The sequence below is a fragment of the Netta rufina genome (assembly GCF_964035555.1).
Source record: "Netta rufina genome assembly, chromosome: 2".
NCBI classification, from domain to species: domain Eukaryota; kingdom Metazoa; phylum Chordata; class Aves; order Anseriformes; family Anatidae; genus Netta; species Netta rufina.
The window spans coordinates 6,005,497-6,027,620 of record NC_140124.1 but is presented as its reverse complement, the minus strand read 5'-3'; the positions used below and the strand labels follow the sequence as shown (position 1 = coordinate 6,027,620).

General features: G+C 39.2%; 1 protein-coding gene across 2 annotated transcripts in view; it reads right to left on the bottom strand.

Annotated features, from left to right (window-relative positions):
• LOC311206666 (sodium channel protein type 5 subunit alpha-like) overlaps positions 1-22,124 on the bottom strand; it is a 206,850-nt gene that overhangs the window by 155,846 nt on the left and 28,880 nt on the right. Inside the window, exons 2-5 of one of the 2 annotated variants that reach the window (XM_084282198.1) lie at positions 11,251-11,569; positions 9,477-9,587; positions 3,746-3,843; positions 6-134 (exon numbers count right to left, since the gene is read on the bottom strand). In XM_084282198.1, the coding sequence (XP_084138324.1) occupies positions 6-134; positions 3,746-3,843; positions 9,477-9,587; positions 11,251-11,517 (605 nt within the window). In that variant the 5' untranslated portion in view covers positions 11,518-11,569. Of the gene's footprint in view, positions 1-5; positions 135-3,745; positions 3,845-9,476; positions 9,588-11,250; positions 11,570-22,124 lie in introns of those variants that run through there. The other variant, XM_084282199.1, reaches the window with a different exon arrangement.

Genomic DNA, 22,124 nt, shown 5'->3' with positions numbered 1-22,124 from the left:
CTTACGCCATAACAATAACACTGAAATCCAGCCAGTTCCATGGATCTCGAAGGAAGGTGAATTCTGTCATGCAAAATCCTCTTGCCAATATTTTTATCAATGACTCAAAAGTGTAAATGCCAGTGAAAGTGTACCTGGGGAATAAAGTGTCCAAGATAAGCAAGAACATTAGCAAGCAGTTGAGGGAGAGAATGGCAGAGGCACACTCAGCCCAGTCCTACTCACATGAGACCCTCCTGCCCACCTTTTTGGGCTTGCTCATGTGGGTCATGGCTGTGGCACTGGGGCTGGGTGTAAGCAACGTCATGAGTGGACCAGGGGACATGTAAGAAATGGGAAAGCACTCATGACAGCCACAGGATGAAGATAAGTTTCACCACAGGGCGTACCCTGATGAATTCTTGCTTGTTATGTCAAGCATGAACGCTACGCTGCTAAGCTGTGCTTTCGAAGCTCTGCCTGCAGTCGCCAATGAAAGAGGAATGGATTATGCAGCATTCCTTGTTGTTTCTCATATTCGAAGGACAATGGTTGGTCCATTCACACCTCTCATCTCTTCCTGCCCAGGCCATTTTGAAGGACAGAAGTTAAAAAATAATGCCACTTAGTTTTCTTAGCTAAAAGGGCATTCCCCCTTCAAATTCCCCCCCTTTCACTATCTGTGATGAATCACTCAACCCTCAGAATCAAACAACAGCAGAATGTCCTCACTAAAAAAGAGCAAATCAAGCCCTGCCCCAATACTAAACGCAGCAATTTTGACCTGCTTGACAGTAAGAGACACGAGGGTCTTTTTTCCCATACTACTGTTCATTGTTTATTACCAACAGTCTCTTCACTGTAATGATACTGGATAGAACATACATCTTACCTTTCACAATAAAGATAATACTTGTAATAATATTTAGCAAATTCTCTGTGGAGGGCAGCAACGTATCTGATTTATAACACTCAGATTGGTATCCATCTGGGGCTCTAACTACCAACAGAGACATACTTCAGGGCATACAACACCTCCTTTTTAATATGTTTCTACCTGAGACATCTAGCCCAATGGGACTTGGTATTCTAGGTCCTATCTTAATAAAAATAATAAATGCTTAATATCCACCACTAGTATTCCCTACACTTTTTTCCCCAGATGAAGATACAGATGAAACTAAAGCAGAGTTCTCATTCTCATGAGTCTGACATATATATAAATATATACATATATATAGGGATATGGTTTAGTGGGGACTGCTAGCGTTAGGTCAGAGGTTGGACTTGATGATCTTGAGGTCTCTTCCAACCTAGAAATTCTGTGATTCTGTGATTCTGTGATAACATCAATTTCATAAGCCATAATGTTAGGGCTTGCACTGGAAACACTGGCTTGAGTTTTCTGTTCAGTTCCTAAACATCAGTAACTGCAACGATGTCATCAAAAAACAAAACAACCCTAGAAGAGTTGGCATTCCTGTTTAGTGGAGGGGGAAAACAAACAAACAAACAAAAAAACAAAAACTGTAAGCAATTAAAGGTGGTAATATATGGAAGAACTTCATTATTCATAAAGGGAAATGAGGAAATATTTTCTCTTAGTTGTATTTCCCTGATCTGCAACTGTGCACATTTACAAGCGGAGGCAAATCTCATGCCCTCCTGTCATCCTGTCACACAGTAGAGTTAGTTACACATACTATAAATCCCCGGTGTGCTTCAGCTTAAAATGGAGATAAGCAGGGCTGTTTTTGTGCAGCAGTGCATGTAAAATGTTTCTAACATCTCCTTTTTGACCACACACCTAAGCATTATCCTGTATCCAACTCTTCATAGCTCGTATTTAGTTTTGTTCTGATATTACAAATATAGGTCACCCATGTGAATCTCTTTAAAGCATGTGTATTCAGTAATACATGCAGAAAACACAGGGAAAGAACCAAAAAAAATAGTTAACAGTACATAAGCTCATTAAAATGATAAAGCACTTGTATTTATTCAGCATGTCAGATGGTTTAATTGATTGTATAATCATCATCAAATTCTAAATGCATTGGGCAAAGTCCTCCAGCAACTGAACAGCTTCTTTAACAATAGAAGTCAGCATTTTTCAAAGTTTTTAGTGGTGGTAAATGGAATTGATTTTTTTTTTCTTTTTTTTTTTTTTTCCAAAATGGTAAGTATTTATTCTGTTTTAAAGGAGGATACTAAGACAAATATTTGCACAATGTTGCTCTTGTGCTCGTGCATCCCTTGTGAACAGCAGAAAAAATGAATTAAATGTATCTGTTCCAAATCCAATATTAATTAATTTGAATTAAAGTTCATTGGATTATTTTGTTCCACAAAACTATTTGGTTTTGATTTCATTCTCTTAATTTGAGGAGAAAAAGCTGAGAGGTATGAGGGGACACAGTAGAGGGGGAAACATGGAAGGGAAAGGTTTTACTCCATGCTGCATGATTCCATTTGCAATTATGCCCTACACTTCTTGCATGCCCTGCTCAATGTACTGATAACATCATCCACATTTTGCTGCCTAAGGAAGACCCAACAAACACTTTGATATTTTCCTTCAGAATGTTCAAATTCCAAGCCGTAGACCCACTGACCAAATTTTGACTCACGTGGATGAGATGTCCATGTTTCAGCTGCATACACCATGGGCATGGTACTGTGTGACAGTTTTCAACGAGGAAAGGACAACATCAGGGGAAAAGGAAAGTCAGACATACTTGAGGGTAGTACAGTGCACAGAAATACATGAAACATCCTGGGATTAGGATGTTACTGTGATCAGATGAAATATTTGGTTCAGTGCTGCCTATAATTAGTAATTTATGGCCTAGAAGATGTGCCCTGCATGATTTTATGAAACCTAAAATAAGGGCATTTACTGCCTTTCCTCACAGCCCTGAGTAGACCAACCACCAGGCTATGGAACAGCAGATGGTTGTGTTTATCATATGTCAGTCAAAAATAAAAAGTGTGTTCTGATTGGTTCAATGAGCCAAAATAATTGTTTAATGCACTGTAGGTTGATTAGCTTGTGCATCTGGTATCTCTTTCTAAAAGGAGTATTTTAAAGCAACTTAAAGAAATGAAATGGGCTTTCTGAAGCCCGTTAGCCCCTTTTAAAATTCATTCTAGAAAAAAATAAAAAGGACTTCAAGTGACACTTTTGCTATTTATTTTTTTTTCTGAGGACTTGGCAAGCTAAAAAGACAGGAATGCTGATAAAAGTGTTCCGAAATAATTTTATGCTTGCTCGTAAAATAAGTCCACCAATGATTACTGGGAAATACTTCTCATGATGCAATCGGTCTGATGGAAACTTGTGTTTCCAATTCCAGTTTAAGGACAGAACTAACTACATCGTGGGAGTATTTTCTGAAATAATTTAACATAAAATCCATCAGCCTATCTTAACATGTCCAGCAATTGAATCTCTTGCATGGGAACTGTGGAAGGCCGGCCAGTTTTGAATGGAGTTCTCATCATAAGTGATCTCATTCCGATGTAGCATAGCAGGTGCATTTAGCAGTAAGTATGAGCTTGGAAGACTGAAAATTGTTAGCTTACTTACTAAGGGAGTTTTCACGGGCAACAAACACCTGGCAAAACATTTTGTCAGGACAGATACTATGGTCAGTATTACTGGAAAGAAATTAGACAACAGCAAACAAGATGAAAAGGATGTAACAAATGGAAGAGGAAGGACAAGATAAGGATGGGGAAGTTGTAAAGCAGCCAGGATACTTACTCAACATATTTATTCCATGGTGGAGTCTCTGATTGTGCCATGAACACACAATTAGTTAAAATAGTGCACATAATAAACATACTGAACAATGTAAATAGCTGAATTAAGGAAAACAATGCATACGTTATAAATTTTTATCATTTCATACAAAATGTGACAGCTCACTTATAATTTCCAAGATGTTTAAAAACCACTGTAGACATTTGTTTGCAATTACATAAGGGAAAATGTAATTATAGAAACACAGAAAAAACAGGGGACTCTCTCCTGTTTTTTTCCATTGCTTACATTTTTTATGCATACTTCATACAGTAAACAAACACTGACTCTGCAGTCTTCTGAAAATACAATACCCCAAATTTACAGCTGTGCTGGTCAGATGACAATGTGCATAGGTGCACAACTTTGCATGAAAAGAGGGATTAGTCTCATGTAAGTACATACTGAAAAACCTGTCTCTGCAAATTCTGATTTTATTTTGCATCCTGAAACTTTTATCAGGCAGTAGGGAAAGTTATATATCCAATCTCTCTAATCTCTCTAATGAGCTTGAGGTCTTGCATTCAGTACACAGTTTCACCAAAAGCTATCACGAGTTTCAGAGCATTAATTTCAAGTCTTAGTCTGCAAACCAGGGTGGAAAATACACTGTCTTGGGCTGCAAAGCTGACTGCCTCTGATGATGCACCAGCTTCCCTAACAGGAGGCTAAAATGAATCTCTCAAGTGTATAGTCTTTGCACTTAGCTGCTACGCCGAGGCCATAAAATAAATAAATAATAAATAAAAAGAATAAATTAAAAAAAATCAAATCAAATTCCTGAAATTCAAAACATAGTTCACTGAGCTGCTCTCCTAAAAGCACATGCTACTTTTTGTTAAAAAAAAAAAAAAAAAAAGACAAAGCATGATGGGAATTTCTTGCATAAATAATGTATCCCATGCTCCTGGAGAAATTGAGAAAATTTAAAGAATGACTTAAAATGAACAGAAGTAAAACAGCCTACAATTCAGTCAATGGGTTGGGACCCTTCTCAGAGACGGTAGCATCCATATGTAACTTTCTACTGCCTTCTTTTGGAAAAAAATAAATAAAGTTTTCTGGTTTTATCTCTTTACCAGTCCCATGGGTGGTAATATACAAGAATAGTGATCAAAGGATATCATTTAAAAAGGTATGTCCTGAAATGTTTGCATAAAAGCCGTCTTTTCACAGATCCAAAATCTCTGCTGAGTACAGAGTGGAATGTTTTCTGATGGGCCCCATAAGCCACTGCAAGGTTAAATTGGTAGTAACCAACTCACATATTCCCCTGTGCCATTGCAGAGAGCTGTAATTGAACTCAGAGGGACTGCTCATCTCACAAACATTTTCCACTTACGGGGCCGACACCTCCTGCTGAAGTACAGGGAAGAATATCTGATTTCTAGACTCATTTTCTTAAGTCAGCCTGAGATACGTCCCTGAAAGTAGTGTCTATCTGGTTAACAAAATTTAGGTTGTAAACTGCAGCTAGTGTAGGAAACATTGGATTACTTTTTCAACAGCAGTGAAATGTTGTGAAAGTAATAATAATATATCAGAGTGGTATCTTCAGGTCATGCCAAACAACAGCTATCCATCAGTACAATTACAAGCAGGGAAATTCCTCTATAAAAAACATTTTTGGCTCACCAATCAGATATATATGTCCCTGTTTCCTAGTGGTGTAAGCTGAATCTAACAGCTTTCCCAAAGCTCACTTATTGGCAGGTGTCATCACCTTCTTATTTGGACACCAAAGAGAATGTACAGGATGACACAGGTTGAAAATGTAAGGGGTCAGCTTCAGGTCATCAAATGCACTATCAATTCAAACTGAGTTTCATGACCATGCTCAAAACTTCAAAGAACAGAAAAGAAAGAATCATTCTAGTTGATTGTGCACCGAAGTCAGAGGTCTGTGTAAAAAGCAAGAGAAAACAGAAATTCCTACAGAATGAAAATTAGTATTCCTATCTGAAATCTAAGGCAATTGTTCACATTAGAAAAAGTCAGTGATCATTATCTATTCAGAAAAGACAGAGTAAGTAAAGGAGACGAAATTGATACAATCTGCATTACCACCATTGTCTGTTCCTATCTTAGAACTGTTATTAATTCCAGTTTTTTGAAAGAACTGCTATTAATTCCAGTTTTTGAAAGCCTACTGATCCATGAGTTGACGTGAATCACACACATGGCTAACGCACTCCAAAAGGGAGAATGGGTTACACACTCTGTTATGAACCACAAATCCAATATACTAGGCTACTCATCAGGATCCCTTCTGCAATAAGTTGAACCTGACATTTATTTCCAATATGAAGTTATAGAATGATATTATGCAGCCTGTATAAAGAATTCCTAAAAGTTATAAAATTTATCTTGTAGCACAAAGATAGTGAGTCAAACACAGCATATTTCTATTCTAGACTTCATTATGACGGATAATGGTTAATTAGCAGAACGAATACTAGTGGCTCTTTAAGTGATCATTGCCAAATTACATATAATATGGGCAAGCAAAGGTTAGGTCCAATCAATAGTACATATAATTGGTACTTCACAAGGCCTCATTTTCCTTTACCAAGGAAAGTGTGTAAAATCAGATGGGAGAGAAGTTGCAAGCAGAAAATATGAACACAAATTGTGAATTCTTATGGATTTTTTTTTTCTTTTTAGATGAGACAGAATTCATAATTCTCACATCAAAGAAGATAATTTTGGCCAAAAACCTATTCTGGATTAGTAGCAAATTGAGAGCACTTATCTATACCTATACATAGAAAAAAAGAAGAAAAAAAAAAAAAAGAAAAAAAAAAGAAAAAAAAAAAAAAAAAGGAACTAGCAATTGCCATGGATTTTATACAGGACAGCAAACTGCTTGGAGAAACCAGGGATAGCACAGAACAGTTTTTAGCTTGCAGGCGAGAAGAACTAAGAAGAGCCTATTAAGCATACAGAATAAATGAAATGCTAACAGTGGTTTAATCTTATTAATAGGATGAGATAGTAAATAAAGATGTTAATGGCCAGTAATGATGAAGAAGGCAAAAGTGCTCATCTATTCCTTCTGTTCTGCATTCGATATAGACCAAAGGGATGCAGACCTACAGTCCTGTGACAGAAATGGGCCAGGGCCTGGTTCTGGCAGCCTCCTGGACTGTGGTCCTTTCATGAGGCCTCATAGACTCTGAAGAGGAAGAAAGATACCTAGAACAGGCTTAGGGGTATGTTGTTAATTGAAATAATTCACATTACTAGGAGGCTGTCAGCCTGTGGATAACTTCCTTTGGAAGGGTGTATTTCTGAATGACTAGGCTAACCATGCTTGGTTGGATGAGCTGTGAGCATACAGGATCTATCTTGCCTGAAGTCTCAGAAGAAGAACTCCATACAAAGCTACTTAACCAAGAAATGTCACCCCCCACAGCTTCTATATAGGATGATTTTACTCTGTTCTACTGTTGGCCTTCGAGGTACATTTGGTGCCTAGAAATGGAAATATGGCATCTGCAAAAGATGTTGCTTCAGACACTTACGTGACAGGGTACCATTTGTTAATGCTCTTTTTTGACTTTTGCCCCAAGGGAAAATAAAGCTTGCTTGATTACCCTCACGCAAGACAACAGATCCGGTTCCCAGATTCATGTCTGTGATATTATCTGCTTGAGTACTTGCAGATTCAGGCTCCTTTCTGCCTGGGATATTGACTTCCTGCTCAGCCAATTGCCCTTTGTGTTTCAGGATGATGCAAAAGGCCTTTATTGACAGAAAACAACACCGTGCCTAATGCAGGGACTTCACTGCTGTTTCACCAGGACGGGAGCTGTGGCCTCCTGCCTGCGCTGGCCAAAGGCTGAGCTGTTGGATTGTCTGACATTATCAACAAAAGGTGATAACTTGGCTCCTTCTGGAACTAAAATACTGTTAGCATTGCAGCCTTCCGCTCCTGAAACTTTACACTCCTTATCTGACTATATTTCTGCTCCTGTCATGTCTTTGAAATTCACTCCTCCGTGCTCTTTATCCTTGGGAGTAATGTGATAAGGATTTCTTGCATAGTTATCTTTTAGTTGACTGCGTGTAGTTCCTGTGCATTACACATATCTGGGACCTCTTGGCTTCCCAGCCTGCGTGAAAGAAAGTGAGAAGACAGAACAGGCCTCCAAAACTGGAGCCAATATTTACACATACACACTTTTTCTAAGAAGTTCAATTTCGAAATTCTTCTCTTAGCCATAGCTGTGCAAATTCACTGACCTCAATTAACCTCAGCAAGGCTGTGCTGATGTAACTGTACCTAATAAACACTGTTGGGCTCTGGGTATACAGCAGCATGTGCTGCACTGCTTGCAGGTATAACCTGATCCATCAGCAAATGCCTCTGAAAAATCCTATGCATTTTCTTCATAACATCTTGGCTGATATCACATACTCATTTTTTTTTTCCTTATAATTTTTGTACTAGAAGCTTTACCTATTTTTCTTCCCGCTAGAACATCTATACTCTCACATCTTTCTTTTTTATTTCCTTTTTTTTTCTCACTGCATGGTTCACTGGGAATCTGGTTTATTTCCCTATTTTTGCCCCTGAAATTTGATAATAAACCAATGATTCTAAGATGCTATCTGCTTAGTATTGTTTCTTTCTGATGTGCAGGGGCATTGAAGCAGAAGGATTCCCATTAATAAAATGCCAAACAATTATCAGAACAGTATGTGAAGTATTTGAATTAGCACTGCTGGATCCCCCATGCGCACCGTAGAAAAAGAAGGCAACTCATGGAAAAGGGTGTGTTTTTAGTAATGTTCACACAAAGCTGAGCATTCAGCTCAGTCTGGTCTTCCAGAGAGATGAGACTATATCAGAATATAATGTTTCCGTAGCTGTGTTAAATAAAATAAAATAAAATAAAATAAAATAAAATAAAATAAAATAAAATAAAATAAAATAAAATAAAATAAAATAAAATAAAATAAAATAAAATAAAATAAAATAAAATAAAATAAAATAAAATAAAATAAAATAAAATAACCAAATGTGCAGTCATCTTGCATGACCCCAGATCTAGAGCTAAGGGAAATTAGCCATCACCCTTCTACTGAGAGCTCCAGCAGGCCAGCCTCTGCTTTCATTACTAGCTGGGTAAGAAGTTGAAATAACCAAACTGGCAAAACAACAAAACAAGTTTTAAAATGTTGTCTTTCAGGACAGAAAAAATAGTAATAATTCTGAGGCAGTTCAAAATTAAATTGTCTGTATATGGTCTCACGGAGTCTCATGGGAGAGGCTGCTTAAGTGCTCAGTGGCAAAACTCTCCTTCAGCATACATTTTCCTGGGCAAGCTCCAGCTTCCTTGTTCCTTTCCTTTCCAAGGTACTGCGGCCAGTTTCTTTCACTGACTCCTTCATAGTCATTGGAAGGCCTTTCATGCCTTTTGAACCCGAGTAATTTCATCAAAGTATCCAGTACAGTTCACATTATCTGCCAGTAGCATAATATAATCATAATCATAGCTCACATAACAATATAAAATAAAACAGACCAAAAATCCAAGTGCGGTTCTGCTTGTGCAAGCAAATCCAAACACGAGTTTTAAAACAGCTTAATGAAATCAAACATTTTCTGGGTTCCACACATCTGTGTTTTAAAATAATATTGCAAAATACACTAGGAGGGAAATCAACAGAAAGGATATGAATGTACCAAAATTTTAATTGCTGCTCTTCTGATTGGATGGAAAGGACTAAGTATATACAAGGCAGGAGTGGCACTAAATCGAAAGATTGTCTTCCCTTTGTTCAGTACTACAAATGTCTGGAAAACAAAATAGAGAATAAGAACATTCAGCGCTTGCATCTATGCCCAGATTGTCCCAGCTCACATCCCATCAGGAAATTCCTGCCAATATCCCAGATTCCTTCCTCACTACCTCCCAAGATCCCAGATTCCTTTTCACTCAGTGAAGCTTCTTCCAAGTCCCTCCAAGCAGAACCCTTGCCTGTCTTCTTGCAATACCCCAACTGTTTTTATCCTTTCATTGCTTACAGGACCCTGTGCCATCACTCCATCTTGGGGCTGCAAAGAGACATTTAAAAATGCAAGACGACCTGGAGACTAAAATGCAGTGGAGAGACTTTTATGCCAGTCTTCTTCTGATGCGTTTTTAATCCATCTTCCCTACCTTGCACACCTTGTTGCTCTCACACTATGTTTCTTGTCTCATCTTTCAAGTGAGAAGCTACGTGAGGCACAGCTCCACAGCACGATCTCAGCCAGGCAATGAGGCACTGTCACTCTATTCACATTAATATGGGTGGAGGAAACCAGCCACGTGAGTTATCATGAATCCAAAACAAAGGTGAATTGGATGCTGGCCCAATTCAGAGCTCTGAAGATGCCCAACCATGTACAGAGGGACTAATAGTCACTCAGAGACAGGATCAGGCCATTAGGTAGATGAACTCTTAAGCAAGACACCCACCTTGAGTCTAATACCTTCATGATCCTTTCACTGCAAATCTATATCCTGCAGCTTGCGCCTGGTGGTAGCAGGAACAACACAGCCATAAAAACCTTTAAGTTAATTCTGCCTCATCCAGGTAAATAATCTATTTCTCCTTGTCTATTTAACTTTTATTCTGTAGTTGTTTCCACATCACTTTAACAGAAGTAGAATTGTGGTCATATTAATCCACTGTTTACAGGAAATAGCATAGCCCCAAAGCAAGAACATCAATGCCTGAAAGACCTGGAAGCTGCCTAAAAATACACCGTGCTTCCAAGCCTTATTTTGTCCTCCGTGTTGCAAAATGTTTGGAAAGGGGAACGAACTGTAGAAAGCAGCCAGCCCAGCTCTGCTGTTAACAGCCTTTTGACAGATGCTGTTTGCACTATTGTGGCTTTGGTCCAGCCTACATGTGATTCTTCATCAGGTGATGCTCCCTTTGGGATGAAGCATACTGTTCTGCAAAGTGCCAGCACTACCTACACATCCCTTCAGCTGTTTTGGTTATCTTAAATGGGATTGACCCATCCCTCAGCAGGAAAGGAACCACTGCCCTCCAGAACAGCCTGCCCGTCTTTGAAGAGTGTTAGCACAAGGCTTAAGTCACCCAGAAACCCTTAACCTAAGGGCCTAAGTGGTAAACAAAACCATGAAGAGTCAAGTCTCATGAAGATGGCAAGATGTGGTAGATAAAAACCTCTGGGTTCATTTAACTCAGCTACTTTTCTACTTCTGTTAGTCTCTGTAGATTCATATCCAGTGTCATCTGAAAACTTCTATAATTATGTTTTGTGTCCTTCTTTGCGCTGCTGCTTAGACGTTTTCTGGGAGTCCTACTCAACAAAACTTTGACCCTTAAATCTGGAAAAAAATATTTTTACTGACTGTAGAAAAATGAAAACCAGAGCCCTCAAAACAAAGTTTTTATGGTTCAGCAAAAGCTAAGAAGCAGAACATTTTGCTGATGCTTACCTTACGATCATTGTAGAAGGGGTCAAGATCCTCCAACGGCTCCCCAATGAGCTCCGGAGGAACAGTCCCATAGATATCGGGAAGCTTCTTGCAAGCTTGCAAATCAAACTGAGGCTGAGGTTTCTCTTCTTCACCCAGCTGCTCTCTGTACTCCTGCTTCGCATTCCTTGCAAGCTTCTCCGCAATTCGTTTCTCAATAGCAGCCAAGGATTCAGGTGTGAACCGGTGGAAGCTGTTAGTACCCGGTGGTAACAAGAAGTCAGCCATCTTTTCATCCTGCTTTGTCTATACTGGTCTTTACTCCTAGTAGTGGAAAGAGCTGAAATGAGAAGGACCAAAGATTACTGACAGCAGCAAAGCAAGAAGAACAAAGCCATCAGCACGAAAAGCAAACACACAAACCAACCAATAACTTGTAGGATATTGATTACCAGGAAACTCTTCACCTGTTTTTATGTGGTCAGTAGAACATCAAGGAAACCAGAAACGATGAAACTGTTATTGCAATTAGCAATCTGTGATCAGAGCTAAAAAAGACTTTGTAGATATACTGTGGCCTATTCATAAGTTTTTAAGTCGCTTGGGAGCCTCAGTCACATCTAACGAGTAATTTAGATTCATACAAGCTTAAGTTTCACTGAAAGTCACAGGGATTGGATTCCTAACTCATTTCTGAAAATGCAGCTCTGGGAGTGGATGAACAGTGTGCCTAAGATGACTGCAGGGCAGATTTAAATCCACCGATCTCAGGCCACATGATGCAAACTCTAAAAATGCCCCAGCTGTTCTATTCCAAATTTAAAAAGAGAAGGGTCAAGTTCAGATTCTTAAATCACACCAAAATTCTTCACAATCTCCGTCTTAGGCTTCTGCAATGTAATTTTTCAGCATTTATTTTCCTTTGGGTATAGAAAATACCATCTTCGAGATATATGGCAGGACTTCTGAGTATTTTCTGCCACTCCACACCCTACAATCCAAAGGATGCCGGAAGCCCAAATGTGCCTGGCAGAGCCCTGTAACCTTCGTGAGAGCACTCCAAACTTCTGAGATGCTGAAAACCCCCTTTCATCACATCTGAATATCATGCTGCTTGTATCCAACACCAGTTTGAACATCTAACCCAGAACCATGAGGCTCAACCATCTTGGGTTAAGGGTGCTTCACTGTTAACACTTCCAATCCACAACAGACTAAAAATGAGTGAGAAGTGTCACAACTCTTCAGCTTACATGAAAAAAGTGCAGGTGTGAAAATCACAGCAGAACAAAAAGTCTTCTTGTATCTGCACTAAACAACATGTGAAAATTAATGTAAAACTACTGTTTGAAAAGGGATGAAGCTTATCCCCTTTCTAGTAGCCTGCACAAATCCGTTCAAGCTCACTGAATCTGTATTTTGCAATTTAATAGTGACTTCAGTGGCATTTTCTCTAGCAAGAGAAACCCCTACTATGTAACAATTAGAACACTGTTCATAGAAGAAACACGACTTTTTTTTTTTTTTTTTTTGGAATACCAAGAGAGCATTCATACTACATCAGAATCATCAGAATATAAGCAACCGACAAACAAAATTGTAGATTTTGAGGTGGGCTACCCTACTGCATTCATCAGTGTGTGCAGGCTACACTTCTTTGTTCAGCTGCAATTGTTGTCTTCTGCTTTCAGACAGTATTTGTCTATTTATAGTGGATAGTTCCAGATAGTTTGCTTCTATTAGGTTCTGTGATGACAGCACTTTTGTTAGCAAACAAGACTTTAACTGGACTCTGCATGACAAATAGCATATTTATTGACTCAATTTATTTGAGTAAAGTACTCTTTCAAACAACTACTGTTTTTCCTATTCTGACTTCATTTTAAAATGAATTCATTAAATTGTCATTGATCACAGACTATCATACAGGAATGATTTACTGGAGATTGTACGTTATACTCTGCATTATGACTTCTTTCAACAAGTGTAAAATAAATTAGCCTTTCCTGTATTTTGGGTATTCTGACATTCTTCTTTATTTAGCTATTCTCTTTGCTCCTTTCCCCACTAACCCCACATCATTTTTTTATTCCCTTCTTCCTGAAAAACAGGAAATTAGAAGCTTTCCCACAAATTGGGTTTTCTTATGCACACGGCTTTGTGACTCAGCACCAGTGCAAACAAATAGAATTTCACTTTCTATAAATGACATCAGTACAGGTGGCCAGAGGACTCTCAGGTATTTTGTCGTTTTGATTTTTGTTTCTTGGCAGCAAAACCTGTCTCAGTGCTGAAGGGGACAACAAAAATCAGTGGCTGATCGGTATTTCTGGGAAGGAACAGACCAGGCCTCTAAACCAGAAATAAGACTACTGAGGGCTGCCATGCAAGTCCGGATCATCATTGCAGCTGTGAAGATGGTGAGTACTGAATGACTGTTCACTTCTTCTCATTAAACAAGAATGGAGAAATTTTGAATGAATTCACAGAGCAGCAGGTTTGAAGCAAAAAAGGGAGACACTTTCCACATGGCACAGAGTTAGCCTGTAAAACTTGTTTACACCAGCTGATGTAAATGCTAAAGACAGAACAAAACAAAAACAAAAACGAAACAAAACAAACAAACAAACAAAAACACCAAGAATTCACAGAGCCATGAGACAGACAAATCCATGAGCAAAAGTTCCTATCATGGTTTTAAATACAAAGACACTGCCTCTTACTGAGAAAAACCCTTAGCTGCAGAACCTGGCTGCATAAGAAAGACTACATACGCTTTCCCTATTTTTACTCTATCCCTAGGCTACTGCCCTGGAGGAACCCGTGGTCTGATCTTGTGCACGTCTGTCCTTATGTAGCATTCATGTCAATACAAGATAGCCTACGCTGCCCTGGGCATGGGCTGGGCTCATCCTGCTCCTTGACGTTGTGGCTGGCCTGAGCTTGTACAGCCTTGTAACCACACGGCAAACCAAAGCTAGTACCCCTATTCACTGGCAGGTGCTTGACCATCTACCTGTTTCTAGTGCTTTGGATCATGGGCCAGACAACATCCTCCAGCATTTAGATATACAATGGTTACTGGAAAGCTAGTGGTAGCTTTATACATAATCTTCTTTAATAGAAATTATCAGACCAGGAGGTTATTAAGTCACTAGAGAATATCTTGAGTATTTGTACGGAGATGTTACTAGTCTAAGACTGGTGGAAGTAGAGAATTAGCCCTAACAGTCCCCTTCTGACAAGGAGCTGTGCTATGCTGCAGGAGAGGGATGAAGATCACACAAGTGGTGAACTTGCGCATGGCCCTGCTCATGCTTCATGAGCTGTGTCATTCTGGGGTGTTTCTGCTAGCCTGCCTCAGCCCAGCCTCTTTTGCAGCCCCTTCTCCATACAGCAGAGCTAGAGGCATGACCATATAGCATGAGGAACACTGAGTACTTGTTGAGATAATAAGAGAATGTGTGGAACGTCTCTGATAAGTGCCACAGTTTTCACGGGTGTTGCTTAATCACAAAAAACGAATATTCACCAGAATACTCAGCATCCTACCCAGCAGTCCCTAAAGACTTCCTACAATAAACTATTCTGGCAATAGAACTTGTCATAAAAAATTTTAAACTAAAAAAACTAATAGGATAGGGGATTGAGAGTGAGATAAAATTGCCCAAAACCATATCAAAAACAGAAGTTTTAATTACTGTTTTTTAAAAAAGAATTCTTTCTGTTCAGAGCTCTCTCATTAAAATATAAAATTAAAAAAAAAAATCACCTTAAAACTAATTGAAACAAGATCTTTTGAATATTAAATACAAATTCCAGAAAGTTAGCTTGCTGGGAAAAAAAGTAGAAAATGCTCCACAAACTTTGTGAAAGCTTTTGCTACACTCATGTTTATTTTTACTATAAAGAAAATAAGTTACATTTTTTAGCATCCTTACAACTGAAAAACTGACATATTTGTCTTCATATTGTACGTAAGTTAAGGCATCTGCATTTTAATATATATGTTTAGTATAATTATTTTTTCAATTTCATATGCTTTCAGGAAATGGACAAGATGATTTCGTAAGTCCTTTCTATGTCTAATTTATTTGAATCTATGAATTGTGAACACAAATAGCCAGGGTTAGTGCAGATGTTTCTTAAAAGGGTAAGAAAGCACCACTACTTAAAAAAGAAATCATTAATGACTGAATCAAAGAGCTGGAATGCCACTTCTTAAGAGATAATAGCAGTTGTGACTCACATTTTTACAATATGAGCCTGGATTTTTCCATTCCTCTCAGGCATATTTTTGAAGTACAAGGCTTCAAAACACATTGTTTTTGTGATATCACCATGCACAGAATGAACATTTCCTTCTTGCTTTGTCTTTGTTAAATTCAGTTAACATCGGTTCGTGCTGATAAAAATGTACTGCTTATGTAAACAAAATGTGCATAAGAAAATAAAGCCCCAAGATGCTTATTTTCTATGACATGGCAAGAAGTGGGAACTGTACAAAGATATTGCTAGCATCTGTATTTATTCAGTAAGATAAATGCCAGTTTCCACCATAGAATTAGCCTTACTCATGTAAGCTTCAGTCATCCCAGCTCAGAAGACCTTCCAGGTTCTCCAAACAAGACATGCATGCCCTACAAATTTTTCCTTGACTCCCCACGGATGGCTGACCAGCACCCAAAAAGCCACTTGGGCAATGAGATACAACCAATGAAAGCTGTCCTGTTCACCTCCAGCTGCCTGCCCTCCTGCTCTCACGTGGGGTCTGCAGATTCAGACCACCACCCGAGTGTCTGACAATCACTTCCCATGGCCTGAGACACTGACACAAGCTGGTAGCAAGGTCCTTCATGCACTGGGGGAAAGCAGAGACTGAGGTCCTTGCTGTCCACTACACCTGGAGGAATACTGCCTTCAAAGACCTGTCTTGCTTTCACCTCCAATGTGCATGATGGCACTGGATTTCTTCCCTGGCACACAGAGTATAAATGATGTACACACATGTATTTCATATGCTTGGGAGCTATAATAATAAAGGAGCCAAACTTGAAAGTCAACAGAGTGAAAGTGATGATCATAGAATGAAGACTGGATACCATCAGACATGCTCCTCTCAAGTAGGCTTTTATTCATACAACCCTTCTGATTTCAGTGATGCTATTCAAGAAGCAACTACTGACCATGGGCTGGGGAGATGCATGGTAGCACATGGAAGCAAATATGTCTCCACCGTGATTCTGCTAGACATAAATCTTACACAGTAACAAACAAGAATTCAAAATTCGCCTTTGTTTACAAAATGTTTGTGACTAAATGTAGACTTTGTGTTCCCAACTGCTGTGGTAACAAAAACAATTATGAGGATGGTTTCCCTTGTTTGAGTCTGCATACAGTGCTGACATCTTTTTTTTTTTTCTTAACCTCTTCTCCATATAATCTCTTTGGCATTTTCCTTTGACCTACAGAGCACTACAAAACATGAGAATAATAGGCTAGGGAAATAAGGAATGACATATCTAATTTAATGTCACTGGCCTAGATTCACAGATTCTTATGCATAAATTTACACGCATGCACACACAAACATTACTGTATCTAAAAAGACTGCAAGGTGATGTGGAACCACATGAAAATTTTATTCCAACCATGAAGCATGTAATGGCTTCATGGAGAATTCTTGTTTCTAATTAAGACCAAATAAAGAACTTCTACATAAAGATCAAGTGCCTACAGGAGTCTAGGTGACTTCATAATTTTACTGACCATCCACAGACAACCTCAGGAAACTTTATTCACTTATATTTATACCTCACTTGATGCACCTCAGCTAGCAGGTGTCACAGGAAATTCTTTTTACTGAAATTTTTACTGAAACATTTCAGTTGCTGCTCATACACGTTCTGAAGGTCTGTGTGCTCTCACCGAAACAAGGGGGAACTGAGTAAGACAGCTCTTGAAATTTTGCACAGTGCGCTCATTACTTCTGCTTAAACTGGTATTTGATTTATTTCTTTTTTCCAACAGGCATGATTTTGTCAAGACCACACAGAATGGTTTCTTGTGGTACATGTTCCTAACATATATAATCAACCTCATCTCCAGCTGGTGTAAATGAGCACAGCTTGACCCATCCCAGGGAAGTCACAGCAGCTGGGGAAGTGATCTGTTAGGACCAAGAATATTCAGATAGATACGCTGTCTTTAAAGAGAACACTGCTCAGAAACACCCGGTTGGGTGAGCTTGGAGTCAAAGGAAGAAAGGGGATACTGCCAAACATAGCAGAGACTCTGAGGACACCAACACCTGCTGAGGACCAGGCAGGCTCCCATGGCTGGACTGCAACAGAAAGATTTGGCATTCCACAAAAATCTGACGGAAACGGCTGCTGTGTTCTTAGCACTGGAAGGATATCTCCCAGGAAAAGCCGAGCACTGAGACAAGCCCCAGACTGACGCAGGAGGAGCTGTGAGACAGAGTTCCTCCTGCTGCCCGCGTCACGAAGCAAGCCTGCAGGTTGATATGACATCGCATAACGCACACGTTTCCTAAAAGGAGCCTTATTTGTTCACCAAGCATGAAGACCGAGGGCAGAAATAAACACAAAATGTCCAAAGTGAAATCTCAGAGTTACTGACCCACACGCCGTTTGTCACAACCAGCTCTGCCTGTGCTGTATCTACTTTTAAATCCAGTTTAATGAGTTTTGCTGGCATCTCACTCATCAGAATCATGACATTCTGACATTACCAATGACTTATTGATAAGATAAAGTCTTCAGCAAGCTAACATGTGCTAAAAGGAAATTAATTCAAAAGATTTCATCCTGATGTTGTATTTGGGGATGACAAATGTTATGCCAAGAATTAAGTGCTGGCACTAAGTCTTCTCTTATGATAAAATACATATTTTTAGTGAGCTAAAAATATTCTGCTTTCTTTGCAGGTGTTTTTGTTTTAAATTATGCTGTGACTGAATGACAGAAATAAGCAAGAGGGAAACAGCATATAGTTACCAGTGCACATCTCTATATTTTGCAGAAAATTGTAATTCGCTGCACCCAACAGGTTTTCATATCTATTTTAATTAACTAGAGATTGTCCTCAGAGTTATTTTACTAGAAACTAGTCAGTCTTCAGATCCAGGGGAAGATTTCTCTTTTGCTATTCTGAACCAATAGAGCTTGCAAAAGAGCTACCAAGCAAGCCAAATGTTTTCAGCTAAGGATACAGTCAGTAGCTTTTGAACAAGAAATAAGAAATCTACAGGAGAGCTCCACGTTATGCCAAATATAATGTACACTACTCACACCATTAGGTGCTTTGAATGCTCCCATGAATAAAATATATCAAATCAGGTCCATTTTACTCACAGAGTGTTTTGTAAAGACGTTCTAACGGATATAGGAAGTTGTAAAACAGCTATTAAAATATATTCTGAAGCCATTATGTGGTAGTTATACTGCTTAAAGAAGGCAGGCTTTAGGCTGGCCACCAAAAGCTTTGCTGTATGCTTTCAGAAGATGGGGAGCCACAGCTGAAGAGCTGGGCTATGTGATGTATTAACACAAGGTTACAAGTAAGGCATCACTATCACCCCCTTCTAAGTTACGGAGAGACACTCACCAGCAGGAAAAAACAACAGACTTACAGAAACCATCACTAGAATTGGCATGTCTACATTAAAAGAGATGGATGAAACTGTAAGTAAAGCCAGGGCCTCTTGCAGTTTTAACGCTGAACTGAGACAAACATGGTACAACAACTGAACTTAAAACCCATTATTAAGAGTAAATGGTGCAATATACTTTTTTCTTCTTTCAGGTGAGGAACAAAAAGAGGATGAGATGAAGTGTCAAGAAAATACTAGATACAAAAGGCTGGTAGAGACAGACCCAAATCACACAAAGTTAAGCTACAGGAGGTGGCAAGTCCCTTTCTCATATTCAGCAGAGGAGGTCGGACAGCAGGTCTTGCCAATCATTCCTCCATCTGCAACATCAACAGCACTTTGCTCCATGACCACTAACCTTCACCAAACTCCATCCACCCACATACCTACGGTACACCCAGCTTCCCATCTTTCTCCACCTCGTTCCCTTTTTTATTTGTCAGCCAAGAAAACGAACTCACCCTCCCACCTATTTTATCCCAAGCCAACATAACCCTTCCACAAACCTCTCCCTGTCCACAGCACTGAGCAATAACCCTCAAGTGACATTTGCACCAATCCTGAGTGACTTTGGCACAGCTATCTTATTCTCCTTAATCTCCTGCAATGCATTTCTGTCTATTCTAGTAGGTTCCCTCAGACAAGGGTGCAGGGTACCTATGTCCCTATGGGTTCGGATGGTGTTGGGTGCTAATGGTGCCCCAACTATAGGCAGGCCTTTTCAGTGTGTTTTGCAATAAGACACAGAGGAGAAAAAACTAAAGGCACAGATGTAGAAGTGCTCTGGCAATATTATTTTTTTTGAAAATGGAAATAGAGACCCATGAAATTGAACAGGGACACCGTCATGGAGAGGCTATTTGCTGCTTGCTGGGGTATATTGAAGATTTGATTCATTATTTAGTACCCTGTGAATTTAACAGTAGTGCTTGGATAAAGCCAGTGGATCTTCAAATGTGATGGAAGGGAAGAGATTTCCCCCACCAAGAGACAGAAAGAGAATTATTGCTGTATAAAGAGGAGCGATATTCTGCCTGTTTGCCATTGAAAACTGCCTGTGTTTGGTTGCCAAGTTTAGGAATCAGAGTTAAGAGCTTACCCTGGTGCTGAGGGTGCAATCCTTGCCTCACGTCAACCAAGGGGAATATTTTGTTTGACTGCAATAGGTGGTGGGTCAGATCCCTGGCATCTGGGAGACAGAATTATTTCATTTCTGTCATTCCTTTCAGATACGGTTACTTCAGTGACTCAGTGCAGCTTCGTGGAAAAGACGCAATGGAAGCTGGTGCCTACTGACAGCTATTTGATTTGAATTACATAATGCTCTAAACCATTATGTAAATGAGGTGGACAAAGCAAGAATGCCGAGAAGCCAGGGATTTTTCATTGTTCCCGTTTTAATATCTTGTAGCCTTTAACACTAGCACCAAGATTGCCGCCTTCTAGCTACTATATTTTCCTGGCAGGTTAGCTGAATTAAACTTTATTTCTCCTGACACTAACCAAAACCTAAAGTGCATCTGAGCAAATGAAAGAGAGCATCTAATGAGTGGCAAACACAGATGATTTTAGAGGTATATGAGTGAGTCACATTACCAGGAGTGATTTTGGCTATGTCCCACTGATGTCAATGAGACTCACACTACTGAGAACCCCATGACTCTCCTGAATATCCCACTTTCCCCTTCTCCTCTGTATAATTTCCTCATCTTTTTTACACAGAATAATTTTACAGAGTAAATAACACATTGCACAAACAATTATTTTCCAAAAGTCATGACATTTTCTCTTAATTAGCAATAATATAATCATCCAAATAAAACTGCTGGGGACATTGCATTTACTAACAAGCTACATCCAAATATGCATTTATGTGTCAACGGTGCATGCTTCAATGGTTGGTAATACTCAATTGGGCCTGAGGCACAATGCACTGGAAGCATACAATAGTGGCCTAGTATTGCAACCCCCTGTTGTGGCTCCTTGCTTAATTTAGCTTATGAGACCAAACAGTCAATGAGTAAAACAGAAAATAATACATCAAGTGGCCTGTGAAAGAGCAACATCAGATGACGGTATGGCAGGATATTTTCTAAGTAGAAAATGCACTAGCTCCATAATTTGGGAACTTGTTTGCACTTTCTAAAAGAAAAAGAAAACAACACTATTTAAAAAAATAACATTAATATTCATAACATCAGCTATAAATGCACCAAGAGATCAGCCAATATCTTGATTCTAATCCCCTCCTATGTGCAGGACAGCTTCCGTGCCAGAGCCCTACCTTACTATATGAATGCTGGCAATGTAGGAGCCCTCAAGGGATATTATTGCTATTAGGTATAATAGCACCTGCTCTGATAGGATCCTGCAGTGATACAGAAGTGACTACATGGCTGGAACATTCAGATTTATTCATTTTTCCTTTCTTGAGATGATGTTTCCTAAAAATAAAAATTTGACAAGAAAATGGAAGATTTTGTCCAGCTCTTAATTTTTATTTGGCCATGTAAGAGCCTAGTAATTTAAGTACAGCCTACTCCTTTATACATTCATCTCTATCGTCATCCATCCCGCAGCGTAGTTTCATAGCTCATACAGGACAAATATGTATTATAAAGGTTTTGGCTGCAAATATATGCACTGGACATGCAACTCATATGAAATAGCCTCATACATAGAACAGAATGAATCTATCTTTGATGCAATGAAACTGACTGCCCAAACCAAAGAAATGCAGGATGTCAGACATTCAGGGAGAAGTAGACACTGTCAGGAACATGAGTCATCTCTCCTGTTTTACATGTCTACTTTAGTGAGATAAACCAGACTAGACCGCAGCAAAGGTACCGATGATTCAATTTGTTGATTAGGACACCTAAATTTAGGTATTGACATATAGATAGGTACCTGTGAACTCAGTGTCTATGCCGGCATGTCTGCTTTTCTCTGACAGAGCAGGGGCATCTAAACTGAAAACCATCTCCTCAAAATTCTGACCAAGTTGTGTGTTGTGTGTTAGCTTTTCTTCTGCTTGACTCTTCTTGGAAAAAAAAAAAGGACCAGCTACCTCTAATTGCACGGTGGAAAAGGAGCAGAGCGTGGGGATGTTCCACTCCTGAAGATGGCAAACTCCAACACTTCTACCTCAGCTTTCACTTCTACAACAGCTTTCCAGTGCTCACTACTATTTTACTGCATTCAGTATAGATGCTCAGCT